The following is a 21,212-nucleotide window of genomic DNA, read 5'->3' as shown; positions in this document are numbered from 1 at the left end:
GTGTGTGTCCACATTTCCTCTTCTTTTTTTTTGAGACGGAGTTTCGCTCTCATCACCCAGGCTGGAGTGCAATGGCGCAATCTCAGCTCACCGCAACCTCCGCCTCCTGGGTTCAAGCAATTTTCCTGCCTCAGCTTCCGGAGTAGCTGGGATTCAGGAGCGCACCACCACACCCAGCTAATTTTTGTATTTTTAGTAGAGACAGGGTTTCACCATGTTGACCAGGATGGTCTCCAACGCCTGACTTCAGGTGATCCACTCGCTTCAGCCTCCCAAAGTACTGGGATTACAGGTGTGAGCCACAGAACCCGGTCAACATTTCCTCTTCTTGTAAGGATGCGTTGGATGAGGGCCTACCCTAACAGCCTCATTGAATCTCCTGTGTGTTTTGTAACTGATGTTGCTGTCTCCCCCAATGGAGCTCCTTCGGGGGCCTAAGCAATTCTGAGTCCTCTCTGGGCCCCCCACTCTGGCTGCAGGATTTTAAGCCGAGGCGTGCAGCCAGAGGACAGCAACGTGAATACGCCGGGAGGGGCAGGGGGAGCCTGAGCACAGGGAGGCCCAGGGAAGAGGTCCCCAGCAGGGACGCTGGTGCTCCCGGGCCCCTGCCCATGCCACCCTTGCCTGCCAACCCTCTTCACACACAGCAGCACCCTCCTGCCACTGGCATGAGCTTTTCTTTGCAAGTAGGTTTCAGATCCACATTTCCCAGGCCTCAAAGCGGCAGCTGTGGGAGGGAGGAGGCTGGGCAGGCCTTGCTGCTGCACACCCCACTGTGTGCCACTATCAGGTACTGCCTGCTAGGACTCTGACTGGGCCCACAGTGGCTGCAGGACTGTCCTGGGGCCTTCACTGCATGGCCTGAACAGGGGCTGGGCTCCCAGGGAGGAATGATTCATGGCTGGTTCCCGCCCTATAGACAGTCACAAGGAACTGGTGGGGTAAGACCTGTACATGCGGCCACCTGGTGCCAGGCACAACAGCAAGGCCACGTGGACCTGGCCCACCCCACCTCTGTCTGCAGCAGCAGGGCAGGGCAGGGGAGCCGAGGGGAGGGGCAGACTTCAGACCTCAGTGTCACATCCAGACAGCGTCAGTGTGAGCCTAGGCTCTGCCACACTGGAGCCTTGTGCTCTTGAGCAAGTGACTTAACCTCTGTGAGCACAGTCTTCACTGATAAATCAGGGAGGGATGTGCCCTCTGAACCAGGTTGTGGCTGCTTCCTATGGGGCTGTGTTAGGCACTGCGGGCGCAGAGACTGGAGCTTGCATGAAGGGGCAGGGCGTGCTCTGAAGCAGGGCTGGAGTCCCTGCAGGCTGGTGATTCCTTCAGCTGGGGGGTCAGGGAGGCCTTCCTGGGGAGGCGGTGAATTGGGGCCACAGGGGCCATGTCTCTCCAAGTCTGGGGCCCAGGCTCCTGTTCCTAGGGCCAGCTCAGGGGCGCGTGCTCAGCTGTCTGCTCTGTGGCTTCAGGCCTCAGCTGTCTGCTCTGTGGCTTCAGGATCGTAGAGGGCACCCGCCGCCCAAGGTCACGCCGCCCGTGGCGCCCCCATCCAGGCCCGCCCCCCTCCCCCCGCCCGCGCCCGATCGCCAGGACTGCATTTCCGCGCCGCCCGGACCCCGCCTGAACGGAGGGCCGCGCGGAAGGCGCCACTGAGTCCCGACCGGTCGCGGGAACGCCAGATTCAGCACCCGGCACCCGCCGGAGAGGAGAGGAGAGAAAGGCAGCCGTCTCCCGGCCCCAGCGCCCTGGCCGCGGCCAGCCCCATCCCGGCCCCCTCCTCCGCCCTCTTCTCCCCTTCTCGGGTCCCCCCCGCCTCTCCCCGGCTCCCGGCCCCTCCTCTACCCACTCCTCCTCCTCGCCCCCGCCCCGCCCGTCCCCTCCGCGGTCCCCGCCGCCCGCGTACGGGGTGACGCAGCGCCGCCTCCCGCAGCCCGCCTCCCGCAGCCCGCCGCCCGGGCCACTGCAGGGGCCGCTAACGGTCCGGCGCACCTCGGCGTCCGCGCGCCCCCAGCCTGGCGGACGAGCCCGCCGGCGGAGATGGGGGCGACGGGGGCGGCGGAGCCGCTGCACTCAGTGCTGTGGGTAAAGCAGCAGCGCTGCGCCGTGAGCCTGGAGCCCGCGCGGGCTCTGCTGCGCTGGTGGCGAAGCCCGGGGCCCGGAGCCGGCACCCCCGGCGCGGGTGAGTGTCGCCGCCGCCCGGGTTCGGCCGGACCTGGCCAGGGAGCGGGGGCGGCGTGGGGGACCCGGCTGGGGGGACCGGGTGCAGGGAGCGAGCGGCCGTGGTAAGGCGGGGGGCCCTGGGAGCGCAGGCGCCAGGGAGGGGTCGGGGCAGGCGGGAGGGAGGCCGGGGCCAGGGGCCGGGCTGGGCGCCGCCGTCTGCTCCGGGAACCGGAGGACAAAGCGCCGCGCAGTGGAGGGGAGGCCGGCGCCCCATCCCCGCGGGGAGGTGGGACCCGGGGCGCGGGCGCGGGGTCGTGGCCCCCGGTGCGGTCTGTCCGCAGGGCACCTCTGGACAAGACGGACTGTGGATGGATCCTAAGGGGGGGTGCCAGGCGCTCCCCACCACGCGCATTACAGTTTAATCCAAGAACAGATGCTTTTCTTTAGCAGGGATTCGAAACCTGAGAGGCGCCCTTGCAGGGTGAGGACTTCCTGTTAAGAAGTTAAAGAAGGGGCCCCTGACTTTCTGTGGGGTGTGCTCCCTGCTCGGGATGGGGGAATTGGTTTCGGTGCCACGGGTTGGCCACTTGCCCCGCAGAGGCCCTCCGGATGAGGAGAAGAGTGACTTTGGTAAACATGGAGGACGCACAGCCCACCCTGGAGGGCCGCGGTGCCGAGGAGGGACAGCCACCTCAAGGCTCTAGGGCAGAGCTGTCTGGTGGCAGAGAGGTTGGCAGAGGCTTATAAAGAGGTGCCCTTCCACACTCTGGGGCAGTGGGAGGATTGCAGCAGCTCAGGTCTGGACAGTGAGAAGGGGGAGGTGTTGGCGGCACGGGAGACCCAGGCTGGGTGGTAGCGGTGTGTTCCATTTCATTCATGCCCTCTTTGGCAAGTTTTTATTGTGTGCCTGCTGGGGACGGGGGCCAACATGTGTGACACAGTCGCTGCTGCAGCAGAGCTTTTTCCCTTAGAGAGAGAGACAGGGCACACAGAGACAAGTGTCTGATGGAGCTGGGCACTGAGGACAGAGCCCGCAGGGTAGGGGGCAGGGTTGTGCAGGTGGGGGCAGGTCACTGTCTGGTACCTGGTGGTCTCAGCAGCCCTCACTTACACGGTGGCTTTTACCAGAGACCTGGAGAGACCGAGGGCTCTGCATTCCAGGGACAGATCCATCCAGGCAGGAAGAGCCGCGAGTATAAGGCCCTGAGACCAGCAGGAGGCCAGTGTGGCAGGAGTGAAGGGAGATGGGGTAGGGAGATTGGGGCCCAGGTCTCCTGCAGCCTTACAGGCTGAGATGGGGACCTGAGTGAGTAGAGTGGGAGCCCCTGGAGGGCCTTATCCAACTTAGCATTTTCCGGGGATCTCGTGGCCTCTGCGTGGAGGACCCAGAGGAGGGATGGGTGCTGTGATGCAGAGGCTTTGGCCCTGTCCAGATGGGAGATGGAGGTGGGCGGGGTTGGATGTGAAGGGACTGAGCACGGGAAGGAGGTCTGTTGGAGCTGCTGTTTACTAGAAGAGAAAGCCCCGCAGGAGGACAGAGGGTTTGTTTTTGTTTTTTGTTTGTTTTTGTTTGTTTTTTTTTTTGAGTCGGAGTGTTGCTCTGTTGCCCAGGCTGGAGTTCAATGCCACGATCTTGGCTCACTGCACCTCCCCCTCCTGGGTTTAAGCAATTCTCCCTGCCTCAGCCTCGGAGTAGCTGGGATTACAGGAGCCCGCTACCACACCCGGCTAATTTTTGTATTTTTAGTAGAGATGGGGTTTCACCATGTTGGCCAGGCTGGTCTTGAATTCCTGACCTCAGGTGATCCGCCCACCTCGGCCTCTCAAAGTGCTGGGATTACAGGTGTGAGCCACCATGCCCAGTCTTTTTTCTTTTTAATTATTGGGGTGGGTGTGGCAGAGGCCAGGATTCATGGTGGATGTGCGGAGCCGGAATGACACCTTTAGACCCTGTGGGCAGATTGGGGTGGGTGTGGTGGAGGCCAAGATTCTCTGGTGGATATTCGGAGCCTGGGATGACACCTTTAGACCCTGTGGGCAGTTGAGGTCAGGAGTTCTTCCGGGCGCTTTCTGGTGCTGAGCTGTGAGGATCTGTGGGTTGGGTGCTGGTGGGGACAGAGTTGAACGTTAGGTGGGGCCAAGGTGGAGGGGTGGTCTCAGACCCATGACCAACACTTGGTTTCCAGCCCTGGGGTTACCTATCTGTGGCTGGGCATCTGAGACTTGACTTTCCTAAGGTATTCCTCATGTCCCCTTTGGTAGAAATGTCACACCCCAAATATCACCTACCAGGGCCCACACACAAGGAGAACAGATGCCTGGCCTGGGCCCGAAGGGTTTGTACTTTGTTGTAAATCCCTAGGCTTCAGGAAGATGACTGCCTCCCCCAAGCGCTTCCTAAGTGCGGGCCACTGGGCTTCAAACCGGATGGGTTCCTGAGGGGCAGCTGCTCCCGTCCTGGGGATGCAGGGGCCGATCTGCAGGGACTGGAAGTGACTGGCCCAATTAGCTGCTGTGCTTGTAGCCACTGGGCTGTAAGGCCTCCCTCGGGCTCCAGCGGCCGCAGAGACGCCAGACCCCACCTTACAGGGCATCTGTGTGGGAGGTCAGTCATCACTGCTTTCTGCCTTGGCGTCCCCAGCCGGCTCCCATTATGGTTTCTGGTCGCCCGGGTCAGGGCTTGGTGTGGTGTGGCATCTGCTTTTGTCCAGCCTGCTGGGGTTTGCCTCTTGGCATGCTTATTGCTTCACTCTTGCTAAGCCAAGGTGCTTTTGTGCAGGTTCATCCTGAGCTGCCTGACTGGCCTGCCGGGAGCTTGGTCCCTCTTGGAGAGGGAGGGCCCTGGTTTGTGGGGCCATGGATGGTGGGGCCCTGGCTGGTGGCCCTGGCTGGTGGCCCTGGCTGGTGGGCTTCCTCCAGGAAGCAGCCTGCCCTCTCCACCCAGGAGTGCTCTCCCACACAATGGGAAAACATCAACAAGTTGGGAAACGCTAAGTTGTGAATGAGTTCAGAAACACAGCCACGCTGTCTCTAGTTTTTTTCTCATAACTTTACAGTCCCCAAAAGGAATCAGGCCCAGGTTTGATTCTTCTATGCTTGAGGTCAGTAGGGCCATAGTAGGGCAGGAGAATGTGAACCAGCTCACAGGACATTTAATTTGGTCAGCAAGGTGGCATTGCCCAGCCCTCTCCACTCCCCCAGATGTATCTGGGCACACTGGGATTGATTAGGTTGAAGAATGATGAGAGGTGGAGAATTGTGCAAAAACTGGCCCTAGGAGGACCTGTGAGATGAGGCAGGAGCAGCCCTGGAGCTCCAGGTGACCGATGGGCTAAAGACAAAGCCAAGGCCACTGTGTGTGCCCTGCTGGGGTGGCCGCTTAGTTATTCCGACTCCTTTGTTTTCTCCGTAGCATCACCCCTATTTCAGATGTGGACAGTAGGAGTGGGAATTGACTGGGCCCAGAGGCAGTGATGTACAGAGGGAGCTGGCTTTGAACCCAGGCACGTGCACTTTCCTCAGTGGGTTATCATGCTGGGACAGTGACTGACTGTACAAGAGCAAAGACAAGGACTAGCAATTTGGATCGCTGCAGCTTCCTGGGCCTGGGTGAGGTCTGAACCTGAGGAAGCTGCAACAGCAAGTGCCCTGGGCCGCCAGCCTGGTGGGAAGTAGGGCAGGACGAAAACAGGAACTCGAAGTGGGTCATGCTCGTTGAACTGGAAACACTGCGTTGATATCTGGGTTATTTCCCCTGACTGTCGCAAAACACACTTAGATAAACCCTGCATTTATTCCTTTAGAGTTGGGAATGGGAAGAGTGTGTGTGTGTGTGTGTGTGTGTGTGTGTGTGTGTGTGTTGGGGGTGAGGGGGCTACTGCCCAGGCTCTACCTTTGTGGAAGGATCTTCCCCTTCCTTCCACCAACCCCACTTGGGATGTCCCAGGCTGGTGGTGAACTCGTTGGGCAGGTCAGTGCTGTATTTATAAAGCGTGTCCTCAGCACACCCTGCAAAGTGCCTGGCAAAACATGGGCATGCCACAGATACTTAAAAAAAATGTTTTTCCTGCTTACAAAAGTAAGTCATGTTGATTTAATAATATCTAGAAAACACAGAAAACCATACACAAAAAGTCACTCTTCGACTTAGATGTGATTAATATTTGGTATTTGTATATATGTAAATATGCATGAAAGAAAAGCTGAGAAAATATACTGCAGAGTGTTTTCCACGCTACTAATTCCTCTCCTAAGACATGATTTTTAAAAATTGACTTTATCAAGGTCTAAATTGCATGCAATAAAACTCAGACATTTTAAGGCACATAGTTGGTTAAATTTTGATAATTGTGTGCAATAAAACTCAGACATTTTAAGGCACATAGTTGGTTAAATTTTGATAATCGTGCGCACCTGTGTAAACATCACCCGGATAGCAGCAGCCCAGAACCTTCTCCTGGGCCCTGGGCTGTTTTCTCACCAGGGGCGGGCGCGATGCTAATAGAGTTTCATGTAAATGGAATCATGCCATGTGCACTTCTTTGTGCCCGGCCGCTTTATCTCATTTTGTTTTTTTTAAGATTCATCATGTCAGCGGTTCCTTCTTTCTGGTTACTAAGTCATATTGCATTGTGTGGGTGCACTAGTGTATCCGTTCACCTGCTGATGGGCTTCTGGACAGTTTCCAGTCCATTCACCTTGACTATGTGGATAAAGACACCCTGACCCTTTAGGGGCTGTGCTTTTGCTCCTCTTGGGTGCATATTTAAGAGTAGAAAGCTGAATTATAGGAAAATGTATATATATATATATATATACATATATATATAACATATTTTATTATATTTTTGGAGTCTTCCTCTGTTTCCCAGGCTGGAGTGAAGTGGCAAGATCTCGTCTCACTGCAACCTCCACCTCCCGGGTTCAAGTGGTTCTCCTGCCTTAGCCTCCTGAGTAGCTGGGATTACGGGCACCTGCCACCAGCTAATTTTTGTATTTTTAGTAGTGACAGGGTTTCACCATGTTGGCCAGGCTAATCTCGAACTCCTGACCTCAGATGATCCGCCCGCCTCGGCCTCCCAAAGTGCTGGGATTACGGGCGTTAGCCACCACACCTGGCTGTAAATTCTTACAAGAAAATAGAGGACAGTTTATAATATTGGAATGGGAAAAGGCTCTCCTAACTGAGATGGAATCCAGAAAGAATAAAGAAAAAGCTAGATTATTTGACTAAATAATTTTAAAATTTCTTTTGTAAGATACCATAAATTAAAAAAAATGATGAGGGCCGGGTGCGGTGGCTCACACCTGTAATCCCAGCACTTTGGGAGGCCGAGGAGGGTGGATCACTTGATGTCAGGAGTTCATGACCAGCCTGCCCAACATGGTGAAACCCTGTCTCTACTAAAAATACAAAAATTAGCCAGGCATGTTGGCGTGTGCCTATAATCCCAGCCACTTGGGAGGCTGAGGCACGAGAATCTCTTGAACCTGGGAGGCGGAGGTTGCAGTGAGCTGAGATTGCACCACTGCACTCCAGCCTGGGCAACACAGTGAGACTCCATCTCAAATAATAATAATAATAATAAAATAAAAATAAAAAATGATGGGGGTGATATTTGCAACAAACAGGATAGAAAAAGGGTTACAATTTTTTTTTTTTTTTTTTTTTTGAGACAGAGTCTCACTCTGTCGCCCAGGCTGGAATGCAGTGGCGCGATCTCGACTCACTGCAAGCTGTGCCTCCCGGGTTCATGCCATTCACCTGCCTCAGCCTCCCGAGTAGCTGGGACTACAGGCACCCACCACCGCGCCTGGCTAATTTTTTGTATTTTTGATAGAGACGGGGTTTCACTGTGTTAGCCAGGATGGTCTCAATCTCCTGACCTCGTGATCCTCCCTCCTTGACCTCCTGAAGTGCTGGGATTACAGGCGTGAGCCACCGCGCCCGGCCAGGTTAACATTTTTTAAACATTTTAAACTTACATGAAAATTGATAGGAAAAAGGCAGACAATCCATTAGACAAATGGCAATGGATATAAGTAGGCGATTCACAGAAGAAAACATTCGGAAGTGGATGCTGAGCGTCTGAGTAGATACTGACCCAAGGCAATGATGAGATGCTGCTCTCACCCAGCAATGGATAGGGAAGGGCGAAAGCACAGCTCTGTGCTGAGGAAGTTTCAGGACGCTTCTGGGCTGGCAGACCCAGTGGATGGGAGTGGGAACTGCTAGGCTGTTTTTGGAAAGTAATCTGGCAGTGTTTTCAAACTGTAAAAAAAAAAAAAAGTTATATCCTTTGACCCAGCAATTCCATTTTTGATTATCTATCCCAGAGAAATTAAACCACCAGTATTTAAGAAACTTTCATACTCGAGAAGATACACTTTCTGTGTGTTTAAGAAACTCCTAATGTGTTTTACTTCCCGTTCCCCCACCCAATTTATTTTCTTCCTAACAGTCTAGATTTTTGCATAGCAGCGTTTTCTATGAGAAATGCAGCTGAGTCCTGCCTTTTGAGGGTTATCTCAGGAACCTGTAGCTGGTCCAGGATACATCTCAACTTAATGGCTTCAGCGATCAGCCCAGCGTGGACTTCCGGGCACGAGTTGTCCTCTGTCCTGGAGGCAGCCAGCCTGTCACCTGCACACAAGCTCCAGCTACTCGGCCTCTCTCCTAGGCCAGTGGCCCACCCTCACCGCCTGCTGGGTTCTTGATTCTTCAGCTGTCCCGGATCCCACACCTCTGCTGGGTTCTCGATTCGGCTGTCCGGATCCCACACCTCTGCTGGGTTCTCGATTCGGCTGTATCGGATCCCACACCTCTGCTGGGTTCTCGATTCAGCTGTCCCGGATCCCACACCTCTGCTGGGTTCTCGATTCAGCTGTCCCGGATCCCACACCTCTGCTGGGTTCTCGATTCAGCTGTCCCGGATCCCACACCTCTGCTGGGTTCTCGATTCAGCTGTCCCGGATCCCACACCTCTGCTGGGTTCTCGATTCAGCTGTCCCGGATCCCACACCTCTGCTGGGTTCTCGATTCAGCTGTCCCGGATCCCACACCTCTGCTGGGTTCTCGATTCAGCTGTCCCGGATCCCACACCTCTGCTGGGTTCTCGATTCAGCTGTCCCGGATCCCACACCTCTGCTGGGTTCTCGATTCAGCTGTCCCGGATCCCACACCTCTGCTGGGTTCTCGATTCGGCTGTATCGCATCCCACACCTCTGCTGGGTTCTCGATTTGGCTGTCCGGATCCCACACCTCTTCTCTCCTTTCTCGCTGACCTTGGTCCCCTTTTTGCCACAGACTGGGTCAGATGACTTCTGCCTCCAGCTGGCCCCGGTCTTCCCCTCCCGACCCCTCCTGCTGCCTGTTGAATTTCTTTAGGGAACACCCTGGTGGCTGAACCCTGGGTGATGGGGATTGGAAGTTTGGAGAGCACCCTGAGGGTCACTAATCCCCTCTCCAGTGCCGTTGGCCCGTCCTGACAGCCGGCCTGTGTGCCCCATTGATGTTTAGACACGCTGCCCTGCTAGAAAGTTCTCCAGGCACTGCTCGCCCATGCGTGCCTGTGGCCTGGCTTGCATTCCTGACCTCCCCCCGATCTGGCCCTGCCCCCACCTGCTCCCGGGGCACACGTGCTCACCAGCCCAGCCCAGCCGTCATGATCTCCCGCATGCCCTGTGCCTCCCCAGGTGCCCTCTGCCCTCCCTGCCCGACATGTTTTCCTCCATCCTCAGCTTCACCAAAGCCCAGCCCTCCTTCCCAGACTCACCTAGCACTGGTCGTTTTGTAGTATGTTCTAAGACTGGGCAGCGTTTACACCTTCTGTTTAGCTGGTTTCTCTGGCACTGCTCCAGCAGGGAAGGGAGCTGGTACTGCCAGGTGGGGGTGGAAGCCCAGGTTCCCCTCAGCCTTGTTGGCAGCAGAGTCAGGGGCTGCTTGTTATTGCCGGGTTGGGGAGGGGTACAGTTCCCGCCAGGCCTCTGCTAAGGCCACCTTGGCTGGGGGTGGAGGTGCTTCCTTGCCGCTCCCCACATGCACTCCCCTAACAGCACGTGGGGTGAAAGCCCTGACTCCCCGCCAGGCCTCCTCTTACTCCACTCCAGCAAGGAGGAAGGGGCACCTCGCCAGTGCAGGGTAGGGGCCCAGGCTGGGCTGCCCCTTTGTGTCCACCGATGCCTGGTGGGCATGAGGCTTTTTACCAGCTGGTGCTGATGGGGGTTCCAGCTTCCCGCGTGGCCTCCCCTGTATGGCCCTGGCAGAGGTTGTGGGGTGCCTGCTCACAGCCTCTCAAGGGTGGAAGTCTAAGCTGCTAGTTGGCCACGTGGGTTTGGTTGGAGGGCTGGGCCCGTTTTTTTCTGGGATAGGTTGTTATTGTCGCAAAGTTTTCTGTTTTGCAAGGCTGCCCCTTCCCTGGCTAGACTGAGTTGGCTTTCACTGGGGCTCTGTGTTTGTACCTGTTGGCATTTCCAGGTTTCAGGCTGCTCCAGTTCCAAATCCAAGATAGACGAGGCAAAGGAAACCCCCGGGGGGCTGCCGTGTGTCTTTCTCAGATCCCAGGCCCTGAACAGCTGCCTTTTCTCCGCCCATCAGAGTCTTCTTATGTTTGTTTCATGTGTGACGTCCAGGGCTTCACTTAATAGAAGGAGTAGGAAAAGCACAGCTAATCCATCCTCCCAGAAGCAGAAGGTTCTTGTGCATTAAAACAATTTCTTTCTCTCTGCTCTTTAGAATAGATTCTTTCTGCTGACCTATTTTCAACTTCACTATTCCTCTATCTGATTCATTCTGCTACTAAGCCTATCTGGTGATTTTTAAATTTCAGATACTGTACTTTCCAGTTTTAAAATTTTCCTTTTGATTCCAATAGTTTCCATTTCTTTCCTGAAAACTTCTTTTCTTTTTTGAGATAGAGTCTCACTCTGTTACCCAGACTGGAGTGCAATGGCGTGGTCTCGACTCACTGCAACCTCCGCCTCCTGGGTTCAAGCAGTTCTCGTGCCTCAGCCTCCTTAGTAGCTGGGATTACAGGCACCCGCCACCACGCCTGGCTAATTTTTTTTTTTTTTTTTTTTTTTTTAAGTAGAGACAGGGGTTTGCCATGTTACCCAGGCTGGTCTTGAACTTCTGAGCTCAGGCAATCTGCCCGCCTCGGCCTCCCAAAGTGCTAGGATTACAGGCATGAGCCACCACTCCCAGCTTCTTTCCTGAAAACTTTAAGGATGTTCAAGTGTGTCTCAGTGAGCATGGTTATAACAGCTGCTTTGTTTTTTGTTTGTTTGTTTTGAGACAGAGTCTCGCTCTGTCACCCGGGCTGGAGTGCAGTGGTGCAATCTTGGCTCACTGCAAGCTCCGCCTCCCGGGTTCACGCCATTCTCCTGCCTCAGCCTCCTGAGTAGCTGGGACTACAGGCGCCCGCCACCGCGCCTGGCTAATTTTTTGTATTTTTAGTAGGGACAGGGTTTCACCGTGTTAGCCAGAATGGTCTCGATCTCCTGCCCTCGTGATCCACCTGCCTCAGCCTCCCAAAGTGCTGGGATTACAGGCGTGAGCCACCGTGCCCGGCCAAAGACTACTTTGAAGTCTTTGTCTGATAACATCAACATCTGGGTCATCTCAGGTTTGACGTCTTTTGATTATTCCCTTGAGAACGTTAACATTTCCTGGTTCTTGGTGGGCTGATTTATTGTGGGTTGTTTCCTGGATATTTGAAACATTATTTTGTAAGGCCAAGTCCTGTTCATGTTTTTTGGAGGCTGGGTGTTGTGCATGCCTGTAGTCCCAGCTACTCAGGAGGCCGGGGCAGGAGAAGCATTTGACGCCAGGAATTCGAGGTTACGGTGTTCCATGATTGTACCACTGTACTCCATCCTGAGTGACAGAGCAAGACCCTGTCTCTTAAAAAAAATTAATAAAAAATAAAGTCATTTGGACAATTTTTCTATTTAGTTAAATTAATTAATTAATTTATTTACAGTCTCACTGTTTCCCAGGCTGGAGTGCAGTGGCTCAGTTTTGGCTCACTGCAGCTTCTTGAGCACAAGCCGTCCTCTTACCTCAGCCTCTCAAGTAGCTGGAACTACGGGCATGTACCATCATTCTCACTAATTTTTAAAATTTATTTTGTAGAGATAGGGCCTCACTATGTTGTCCAGGCTGGTCTCAATCTTCTGGACGCAAGCAGTCCTCCCGCTTCAGCCTCCCAAAGTGCTGGAATTACAGGCATGAGACACCAGACCCAGCCAGTTTTTCTTTTTCAAAAGCAGGTGCTCAGCCTGGCTGGGTACAGATGGCAGGTCTGTCTCACATGGCGAGGGAGGTGGGCCCTGGCTGTCCGGCTTCCGAGGCCCTGGCTGCCCTGTTTTGGCCCCTCAGGAGTGAGGCTGGACTCATCTGGTCATTCTCAGAGCCAAGTATTCCTGCTCCAGCCCCCTCTGCTCTGAGCGCCCCTCTGCCCTGAGCGCCCCTCTGCCCTCAGCACACCCTGGCTTCTCTGGGACGGGGGCCTGCACCCGCCCTGCTTCCCCATAGCTCAGATGTCCCCGAGGCCAGAGCTGGAGATAAACCCAGCTCCCAGCTGCTGACTCTGCACGCCGGTCTCTCCAGCCAGTGGGCCTGCTGCTGTGGATCTCTGGTGTCCCCGGTTCAGTGCCTGTTTCTTGTATCTTGTCCAGAGATATCAGTCATAGCGGCTGGGAGACACAGGCAGTAGGACTTGGTTCATTCTGGCCAGAACTAGATGTCTGAATGCTGCTTTCCATTTAGGCCAGCGTGTGCTGTGCCCTACAGTGCTATGGGCTTCACACCCAATGGGATCCTCACAGCCCTCTCAGACACGCCTCTTGTTATCTTCTCGGAGGTGGAGATGTGGGACTTAGAGCTCAGCTCACAGGTGGGGGAGTGGGGACTCAGAGCGAGGCTGCTCCAGAATCTGGGGTGAGCTCCCTCTTCAAAGGCAGGGACTCTGGAATTTGTTTAAGTAGCCCCCGTGGCCTTTCATAGCAGGGTGCACGGGGGGAAGAGCAGGGTTCCTGGAGCAAAATCAGTCCAGTTCCCATGACAAAGTTCCCTGAGGCACCGTATGGTCCCTGGAGCCCTCGGACACCCCGTCTCGTCCCTAGGACGGGAGGCTGATGCAGGTTTCCCGCGACCTGACAGCGAGCATGGAGTGGGGACGGCGGGTGTTCTGTGTTGAGATGCCAGCTGGTATGGACTTCAGTTCTGCGGGTGTCGTCTAAGCAGGTCTAGAATTAGCCTGATTCATTTCCTCAACCCACACACAGGGGCTGTGCAGGTGTGTAATTCCACCCTGCCTTTCAGAACCTCCTGGCTGAACAGGAAAAGCACAGTCCTGTGTGTTGGCTGCCACGTGGGCTGTGCGGGTGACATGCCCGTCCACATGCCACAGCCCTGTTTCCTGAGAGGAATGATTTGGCATCCTCAGGTCCAGGCCTCTTGTGCATGCTAAGGGAGCATCCATGCTAAGGAGCCATGGGGGTGGCAGGGCCGGGGTGGGTGGCAGGGCCAGGGGGGTGTTGGGGCATGTGCAGGATGTTCAGAAGCCCTTGGACCTTGGGTGGTCACCGGGTGGTCCTGTGGGGTGCTGACCAGGCCCCTGCCTGAGAGTGGGGCACGCAGACCACAGCACCTTCAGGCTGGTATCGGGACGTTAGGACGAGGAAGGATTTCTGGGGTGGGTTCCACAGGGAATGGACACTGTTTACTTGAGATGTGTCCCTAGAACTAAGAAGACTGGGCACAGTGGCTCACGCCTGTAATCCCAACACTTTGGGAGGCTGAGCAGGTGGACTGCTTGAGCCCAGGAGTTAGAGAGACCAACCAGGTCTCTGAGGGCAACACAGAGAGACCCCATCTCTCAAAAAAAGAAAGAAATAGCTGGGCATGGTGGCACACACCTGTGGTCCCAACTACTTGGGAAGCTGAGGTGGGAGGATTGCATGAGCCTGGGAGGTCGAGGCTGCAGTGAGCTGAGATTGCACCCCTGTACTCCAGCCTGGGTGACACAGCGAGACCTGTCTCAAAAAAAAAAAAAAAAAAAAGAAGAAGAAGAGGAGACATTGGTGGCTACTAATGGTGTGCTGACAAGGATCAAAGGTCATATTTTATGCATGAAATAGCAGTAAGTTATGCAGGTACCTTATCCCAGCATCATGAACTTTGGGGGCTTGCTGTGAGATTTTCTTCATCATCCGTGTGGTCAGAAAAACCACAGCTCAGCCTCACTGGGTTGCAGAGCAGAGGTCTTTGGGCTAAATTTGGCCACAGATTTTTTTTCTTTGTTTGATTTGCATGGTGAGTTTTTCTTTTCCTTTTAAAATTGTAACTAATGTTTTACAATCAGAAGGTTTCCCATAAAAATCCAAACTTGGTCACATCCCTGTATGACAGCAGCAGCTGCAGCGGAGACAAGAGCTGGGGACGTGCAATCGTGTCTGGATAAGTCGTAGCTCAGGGCTGACCTGTGGGTGTCATGTGGGTTCTGGCTTCCCCCTCCTTCCATCTGTGTATCAGACCCATCAAGGGCTGTGTCAGGGCGGACGTGGTGGGCGGGGAGGGGCAGGGGACAGTTTGGCCACTCTCTGAGTTTCCTGCACGTGAGATTTCTGGACTCTCCCAGACAGTGGTGGGCAGGGCTGGTTTTTGGTCTTCCTTGGCATAGGCAAGCACTCACCTTTAATTTTTAGTGAAGATCAGATGTTCACACAGCTCATGTTTATTGAGCGGCGGGTTGCCAGGGAAATGCGTTTGCATTGCATGTAATTGCAGGGGGAATCAGGACTCCCAGCCACTCGGATCTCTTGGGTGTTCTTCCTCTGGGGTGACCCTTACTGCTCGGACTCTGAGCGGGCCGGGCATATGGAGGTCAGTGTGGCCCGTGCCGCTTCTGGGCCTCAGCATCCCCTGCAGTGTGTGTGGGTGTGATCCACAGATTTCCACACTGTACTTGGCACTGCTCCAGTGGGCGCACTGGGCAGCGGCCTGCTCTCTCACCCCATTCCCTCTGCCGGTTCTTACATGGCAGCTTGCATTAGGGAGAGTCCCAGGGACAGCTGTGCTCTTGGCTGTGAACTTGCTCTTGTTCTCTTTGCATATGCCCAAGAGGCGAAAGACATCTGGGGCCTCCCAACGGCTGCTTGAGGTCTGGAGCGGCGTGTTCCGCCACCTTGGCCCTGCCCTGCCATGAGCTTGCCCACACATGTGCACCCATGTCACTGGCAGACACTCAGTGCTCTCGTGACACACGGGAAACCCGTGGGCCCTCCTGCTGGATGGGAGGCCACTGCGCGTGGCTCAGTTTAATCCAGGAACTTCTAGTGTCAAAGCTGATTGACAGCAGGCACTGTTTTCCTCTGTGAGTCACAAGCATGAAATACATTTAATTTTAGTGGATCACAACAAGCACTAAAAAACACAGAGAACAGAATGGAAAAAGAAGCAGCTGGAAGTCAGCGTGCTCTCAGCTGCCCCTAGCAGGCATTACCCAGACTGTGGCAAATGCTGCAGTGGTCTGCAGAGAGGGAGCCAGCAAACGCGTGAGCCGCACGAGAACCAGGAGGCCAGCCTCACTCGCTGACATGGCATTTGATTTTTCTGGAATGTGATGGCCATTTGATCATTACCTTTATTGGAGAGCTCACTCCATGTCCATATGAGTCACTGTGGTGTCTCATGGGCAGGAGAATTTATCTCTGTCAGCAAAAGAATATGAAAGTGCCCCCAAATTCCCACCTTCCGCCCTTTGCAAGATGTTCCCACAGCATCTGTCCACCCGGGTCAGGTGTGTTTTCTCCCGTGGCTGCTGTGGCATGTCCACACACCACGTGCTGTGCGGGGATGCTGCTTGGAGCCGGCAAATTGAGACTCACCCTCAGAGGGCAGTTCCTTCTGCTTCTAGAGGACCGTCCGCATTCTTCTGTGTGCCAGCCCTCGGGGGCCCCACTGCCGTCCACATGACCTGCCCTCAGATGAGCAGGCACCAGCTCTCCAACCGTTGGATGCCGGCAAGCGTTTCCTGAGCCCCCGCAGGGAGCTGCTCTCAGTTTGCTCAGATTCTTGGCCCGGTTCTTTGTCTCCTAATTAGAAATGAGAGTATCGAAGACTAGGGCGTAATGCCCGTGACACGTGGAGGTGAGGAGAGTGGGAGAAGGGGTGAGTGCTGCTAGGCTGGAGGCGTCTCACTGTGGAGTCCTCTCACTATGGAGTCCTCAGCTTAACACAAGGACAATGGCCTGAAGGAGGCAGAGCCTCCATCTCGAGCCCAGCCTTCTTTTTTTTTTTTTTTTGAAATGGAGTCTTGCTCTCTGTCGCCCAGGCTGGAGTGCAGTGGCGCAATCTCAGCTCACTGCAAGCCCTGCCTCCCTGGTTCACGCCATTGTCCTGCCTCAGCCTCCTGAGTAGCTGGGACTACAGGTGCCCGCCACCACACCCAGCTAATATTTTGTATATTTTTAGTAGAGACGGGGTTTCACCGTGTTAGTCAGGATGGTTTCGATCTCCTGACCTCGTGATCTGCCCACCTTAGCCTCCCAAAGTGCGGGGATTACAGGTGTGAGCCACCCCGCCCTGCTGAGCCCAGCATTTTTGACAAGAAAGGAAGCCATCATTTATCGGACATTTTTGTGCTTGAAACTTTTTCACCCTTTATCTTATTCCAGTTTCTAAATCCCCTATGGGGTTCATCGTTCCACCCCCTTTACAGCCATGCTCCAGGCTTAGCGGCTTACCCACAGTAAGACTGCAGCCAGATACAGGCCAAAGCCACGCCAAGTCCAGCCACTCATCACCACCTGGGGAATGTGTTCCCACCATGGCCGCACCACTCCAGGTCTCCTGAGTCAGCAAGGAAGCCCCTGTCCTGAGCCGCACCCAGTGCAAGTTGACCCCCAAACAACGTGGGGGTCAGCGCCCCGGCCCCATGCAGTTGAAAACTTTTGACTCCCCCAGCACTTAACTACTAACAGCCTACTGTTGACTGGACGCCTTGCGATAATGTAAATAGCTGATGAACACATATTTCCTATGTGGCCTGAATTATATGCTGTATTACAATAAAGCTAGAGAAAGGAAAATGTGGTTAAGAAAACCATAAGGAAGAGAAAATGTGTTTACTATCCGGTAAGTGGAAGTGGATCATTACAAAGGTCTCCATCCTCATGGTCTTCATGTTGAGTGGGCTGAGGAGGAAGAGGAGAGGAGGGATCAGTTGTGCTGTCTTAGGGGTGGTGGAGGCGGAGAAGACGGAGGAGGTGGAAGGGGAGGCAAGAGAGGCAGGTGAGCTCAGTGCCACTTTTATTGAAAAATCTGGCGGGGCACGGTGGCTCATGCCTGTAATCCCAGCACTGTGGGAGGCTGAGGCGGGCGGATCACCTGAGGTCAGGAGTTTGAGACCATCCCGGCCAACATGGTGAAACCCCGTCTGTACTAAAAGTACAAAAGTTAGCCAGGTGCGGTGGCAGGCGCCTATAATCCCAGCTACTGAGGAGGCTGAGGCAGGAGAATCACTTGAACCTGGGAAGCGGAGGTTGCAGTGAGCCAAGATCACACCACGCCTGGGTGACAAGAGCAAGACTCCGTCTCAAAAACAAAAAAAAAAAAAGAAGAAAACTCCCCACATCAGTGGACCCTTGAAGGTTAAGCCCATGTTGTTCAGAGGTCAGCTATATTCTTCTTCTTCTTCTTCTTCTTTTTTGTTTTCCTCAGACTGAGTCTCACTTTGTTGCCCAGGCTGGAGTGCACTGGTGTGATCTTGGCTCACTGCAACCTCTGCCTCCTGGGTTCAAGCAACTCTTGTGCCTCAGCCTCCCGAGTAGCTGGGAGTACAGGCACACACCACCACACCTGGCTAACTTTTGTATTTTTAGTAGAGACAGGGTTTCACCATGTTGGCCAGGCTGGTCTCGAACTCGTGACCTCAAGTGATCTGCCTGCCTCGGCCTCCCAAAGTGCTGGGATTACAGGCGTGAGCCACTCTGTCTGCCCTGTGTTCTTATTCTTGACGTTCCTCAATAAAGCTGTGCAGACAATATTGAATTTTGTTCCTCTATTAACTTTTCTGTCCCTTTTTAGAGACAATAATTCCATTTATTAATCTGTGTGTAAAAGGAACATGTGTAAACTAATGACCCCTGCTGGCATCTTTGTCTTTTTCTCTCGCCAGAGGAGCAGGTACACCTTGCTGCAGGTCCAGTGTGGCAGAAGGTGCCTGGATTCACCCCAGGGCGTCCTTGGTCCTGTTCAGTCTCTTGCCCTGTCCTGAACACTTGTAGCTATTCAGAGTCATACCCAAGTGGGATCCTCGTCCCTCCATCCAGAGTGGCCACCCTCTCCCAGCCGCTCGCCCTTTCCCTCCCAGCAGCCTCTGCCTCTCCCTGGCTCCTGCCCCTATGTCGCCTTCCTCCACCCACGGGGAATCCTCTGAACCCTGACCCTGACAGTGAGGCTGTCCCCACCACCTCCCTGCCCCAGCACCTGTGTCACTCCTTCCGGCAGGACGCACGTGGACCACCTGGCCTTGTGCTGGCACCCCTGGCATGGCGTGGCCTGCAGCCTGGCTAACATGGCAAAACCCTGTCTCTACTAAAAATACAAAAATTAGCTGGACCTGGTGGTGGGGACCTGTAATCTCAGCTACTTGGGAGGCTGAGGAGGGAGAATCGCTTGAACCGGGAGGTGGAGGTTGCAGTGAGCCGAGATTGAGCCATTGCACTCCGGCCTGGGCAACAAGAGCAAAACTCCATCTCAAAAAAAAAAAAAAATGAGGAGACTCCATCTCGTCAGCATGGCGAGTCCCTTCCTGGGCTCTTGGAGTCTGTGGGACTGAATGTGCAAGGCTGAAAGTTAGTAACCTGTAGACTCAGGTGACTGTCCTGGAGTCATTCGTAACTTACTGTGCTATCTGCTGTGCAGTTTCCTAAACCAGTCAATCAGATGTTGGGGAACTGACCTGACCGCTGACTCTCGGACCGTGGCTTGTTCTCACTGCCTGTCGCCACTTCTTATCAGACAGCCATGGTTGTGGTTATCTGCAGGCATTAGGAGGTCCCGAAGCCCGCGCTCAGTGGTCTAGGAAGATCGCGGTGTTCATTGTCATATCCATAGGTGGTGGATTCCTGACTCACTGTCTGTGTCATTGAACCCTGCCCCCAGCCTAGCCCGTGCTGGGTCCCGGAGCTGCAGAGGCCTGGCATTAACTCTGTCTCATAGGACGAGGATGCCATGGCATCAGGTGCACTCACGGGGTTTGAGTGCCATGGTCACTTCCTTGCAGGACCCAGAGGGCAAGGCCAGCACCTCAAGAAATAGGGGGTGGTTAAGTAGGCAAGCCGTGCCAGATGAGAAGAGCCGTGTCTGAAGGCTGGTAGCCTCCATGTGCCAACAGGGAAGCTGGTCCAGGTGCAGGTGTCTGGGATGCCCTGAGATCCCACGTGGCTGTCCTGTGTGGACACCGACCAGCGGAGCAGAGAGGGGCCTGGAGCATCGGGGTTCAGGGTTCTAAGGGAGGGGAAGAATAAGAAGTGGGTGGAAATTGTGTTCTAGAGTCAGAGCCTGAAGGGCAAGATAGGAAGCCAGGGCCTGGTGTGGTAGTTCACGCCTGTAATCCCAGCACTTTGGGAGGCTGAGGTGGGCGGATCATCTGAGGTCAAGAGTTCCAGACCAGCCTGGCTAACATGGTGAAAACCCATCTCTACTAAAAATACAAAAATTAGCTGGGCGTGGTGGTGGACACCTGTAATCTCAGCTACTTGGGAGGCTGAGGAGGGAGAATTGCTTGAACCGGGTAGTGGAGGTTGCGGTGAGCCGAGATTGAGCCATTGCCCTCCAGCTTGGGCAGCAGGAGCAAAACTCCATCTCAAAAAAAAAAAAAAAAGATGGGAGGCCCAGGTGGGGCACATCAGAGGGTGGGGACCCTGAGAGTCACTCTGGACCCCACATCCGATACCCAGGAGCAGGATGCACACAGACACCTCCTGAGACCTCCGCCCTCCAGCCAGACTTCATCCTCTGTAACCCACCCCCACCCCAGCAAGTCTGCTCCCCTGGGGCTGGCTTCACTTCAGAGGGAATCAGGAGGCCCCGCTACCGGCCTTTCAAAGGTTTCTACAGTGGTCAAAGGCCCAGTTCAGACACTACCCTCCCAGGTTCCTAGAACTTGATTTCCATGGGCAACAACTTTAAAAATGATGCAAAATTACTACAAATGTTATAGCAATTTTTTCGCATTTAGCTATGGCAAAAATACAGTATTTTGGCTATATTGCAGGTTTTATAGCCAACCTAGGAAGCTAACCACAAATTATAATGTTCTTCAGTGTAAGAATATATCATACATGCCTAACAGTAATTCTAGAATAAGCTTTTGGAAGCCAGCTCGCCCAAACTTGGCTTTGCTGTCTTCAATCCCATGCTCTCCTGGGCAAGTTCTTTCAGGCCTTGGTCTTCAGTTACCCGTCACTCCCACGGCTCTGCTGCCAGCCCAGAACTTTCTTTGATGTGCAGGCCTGTAATTACAGCTGCCCGGCCGATGAACACGCCCCAGGTGGCTTGGGTGGAATGGGTCCTCGCTGGTTCCCAGGGTGGAGCATGTCCGGCGCTGTCATCCCCTGGGCCCCTGGAAGTCTCTCCTCTCTCCTCCCCCCGCACTCCAGTCGCGCCACACTTGGGCTCTGCCTCACTTGCTGTCCCGGGTCCTGTCACGTGTCTCCCTCCCACTTGGATTTCCGAACCAGACACTGTCATGCAGACAGAGGCCGTGTCTTGAGCATGTTTCCCCAAATTTAACATGGTAGCTGGCCTGGAACGGTCAGCATTTGCTGCTTGAATGGCTGAGCAAATTGTGTGAAAAATCGCAGCCTCCATTTGGTGACTCGGCTGAATAAAACATCCCACCGTCTGGTAACATTGAGCTGCCCACAGTTATTTATTTCTGAGTTTAAAAGCGACCTATAACCTTACTTTTTTGGGGAGGGGGGATTAAAAAAGCTGCTCGGGAGGCTGAGGCAGGAGTATGGTGTGAACCCAGGAGGCA

The 21,212-nt window shown here is 54.5% G+C and overlaps 1 protein-coding gene across 2 annotated transcripts in view; it reads left to right on the top strand.

Annotated features, from left to right (window-relative positions):
- The first annotated feature begins 1,893 nt into the window (after positions 1-1,893).
- CERK (ceramide kinase) overlaps positions 1,894-21,212 on the top strand; it is a 57,222-nt gene continuing 37,903 nt past the window's right edge. Inside the window, exon 1 of one of the 2 annotated variants that reach the window (XM_054469451.2) lies at positions 1,894-2,182. In XM_054469451.2, the coding sequence (XP_054325426.1) occupies positions 2,041-2,182 (142 nt within the window). In that variant the 5' untranslated portion in view covers positions 1,894-2,040. The remainder of the gene's footprint in view (positions 2,183-21,212) is intronic. The other variant, XM_054469450.2, reaches the window with a different exon arrangement.

This window comes from Pongo pygmaeus, chromosome 23 (genome assembly GCF_028885625.2).
Source record: "Pongo pygmaeus isolate AG05252 chromosome 23, NHGRI_mPonPyg2-v2.0_pri, whole genome shotgun sequence".
Classification (NCBI taxonomy): domain Eukaryota; kingdom Metazoa; phylum Chordata; class Mammalia; order Primates; family Hominidae; genus Pongo; species Pongo pygmaeus.
Note: the sequence above shows the minus strand (reverse complement) of the source record. Positions and strands in the feature narration are given on the sequence as shown.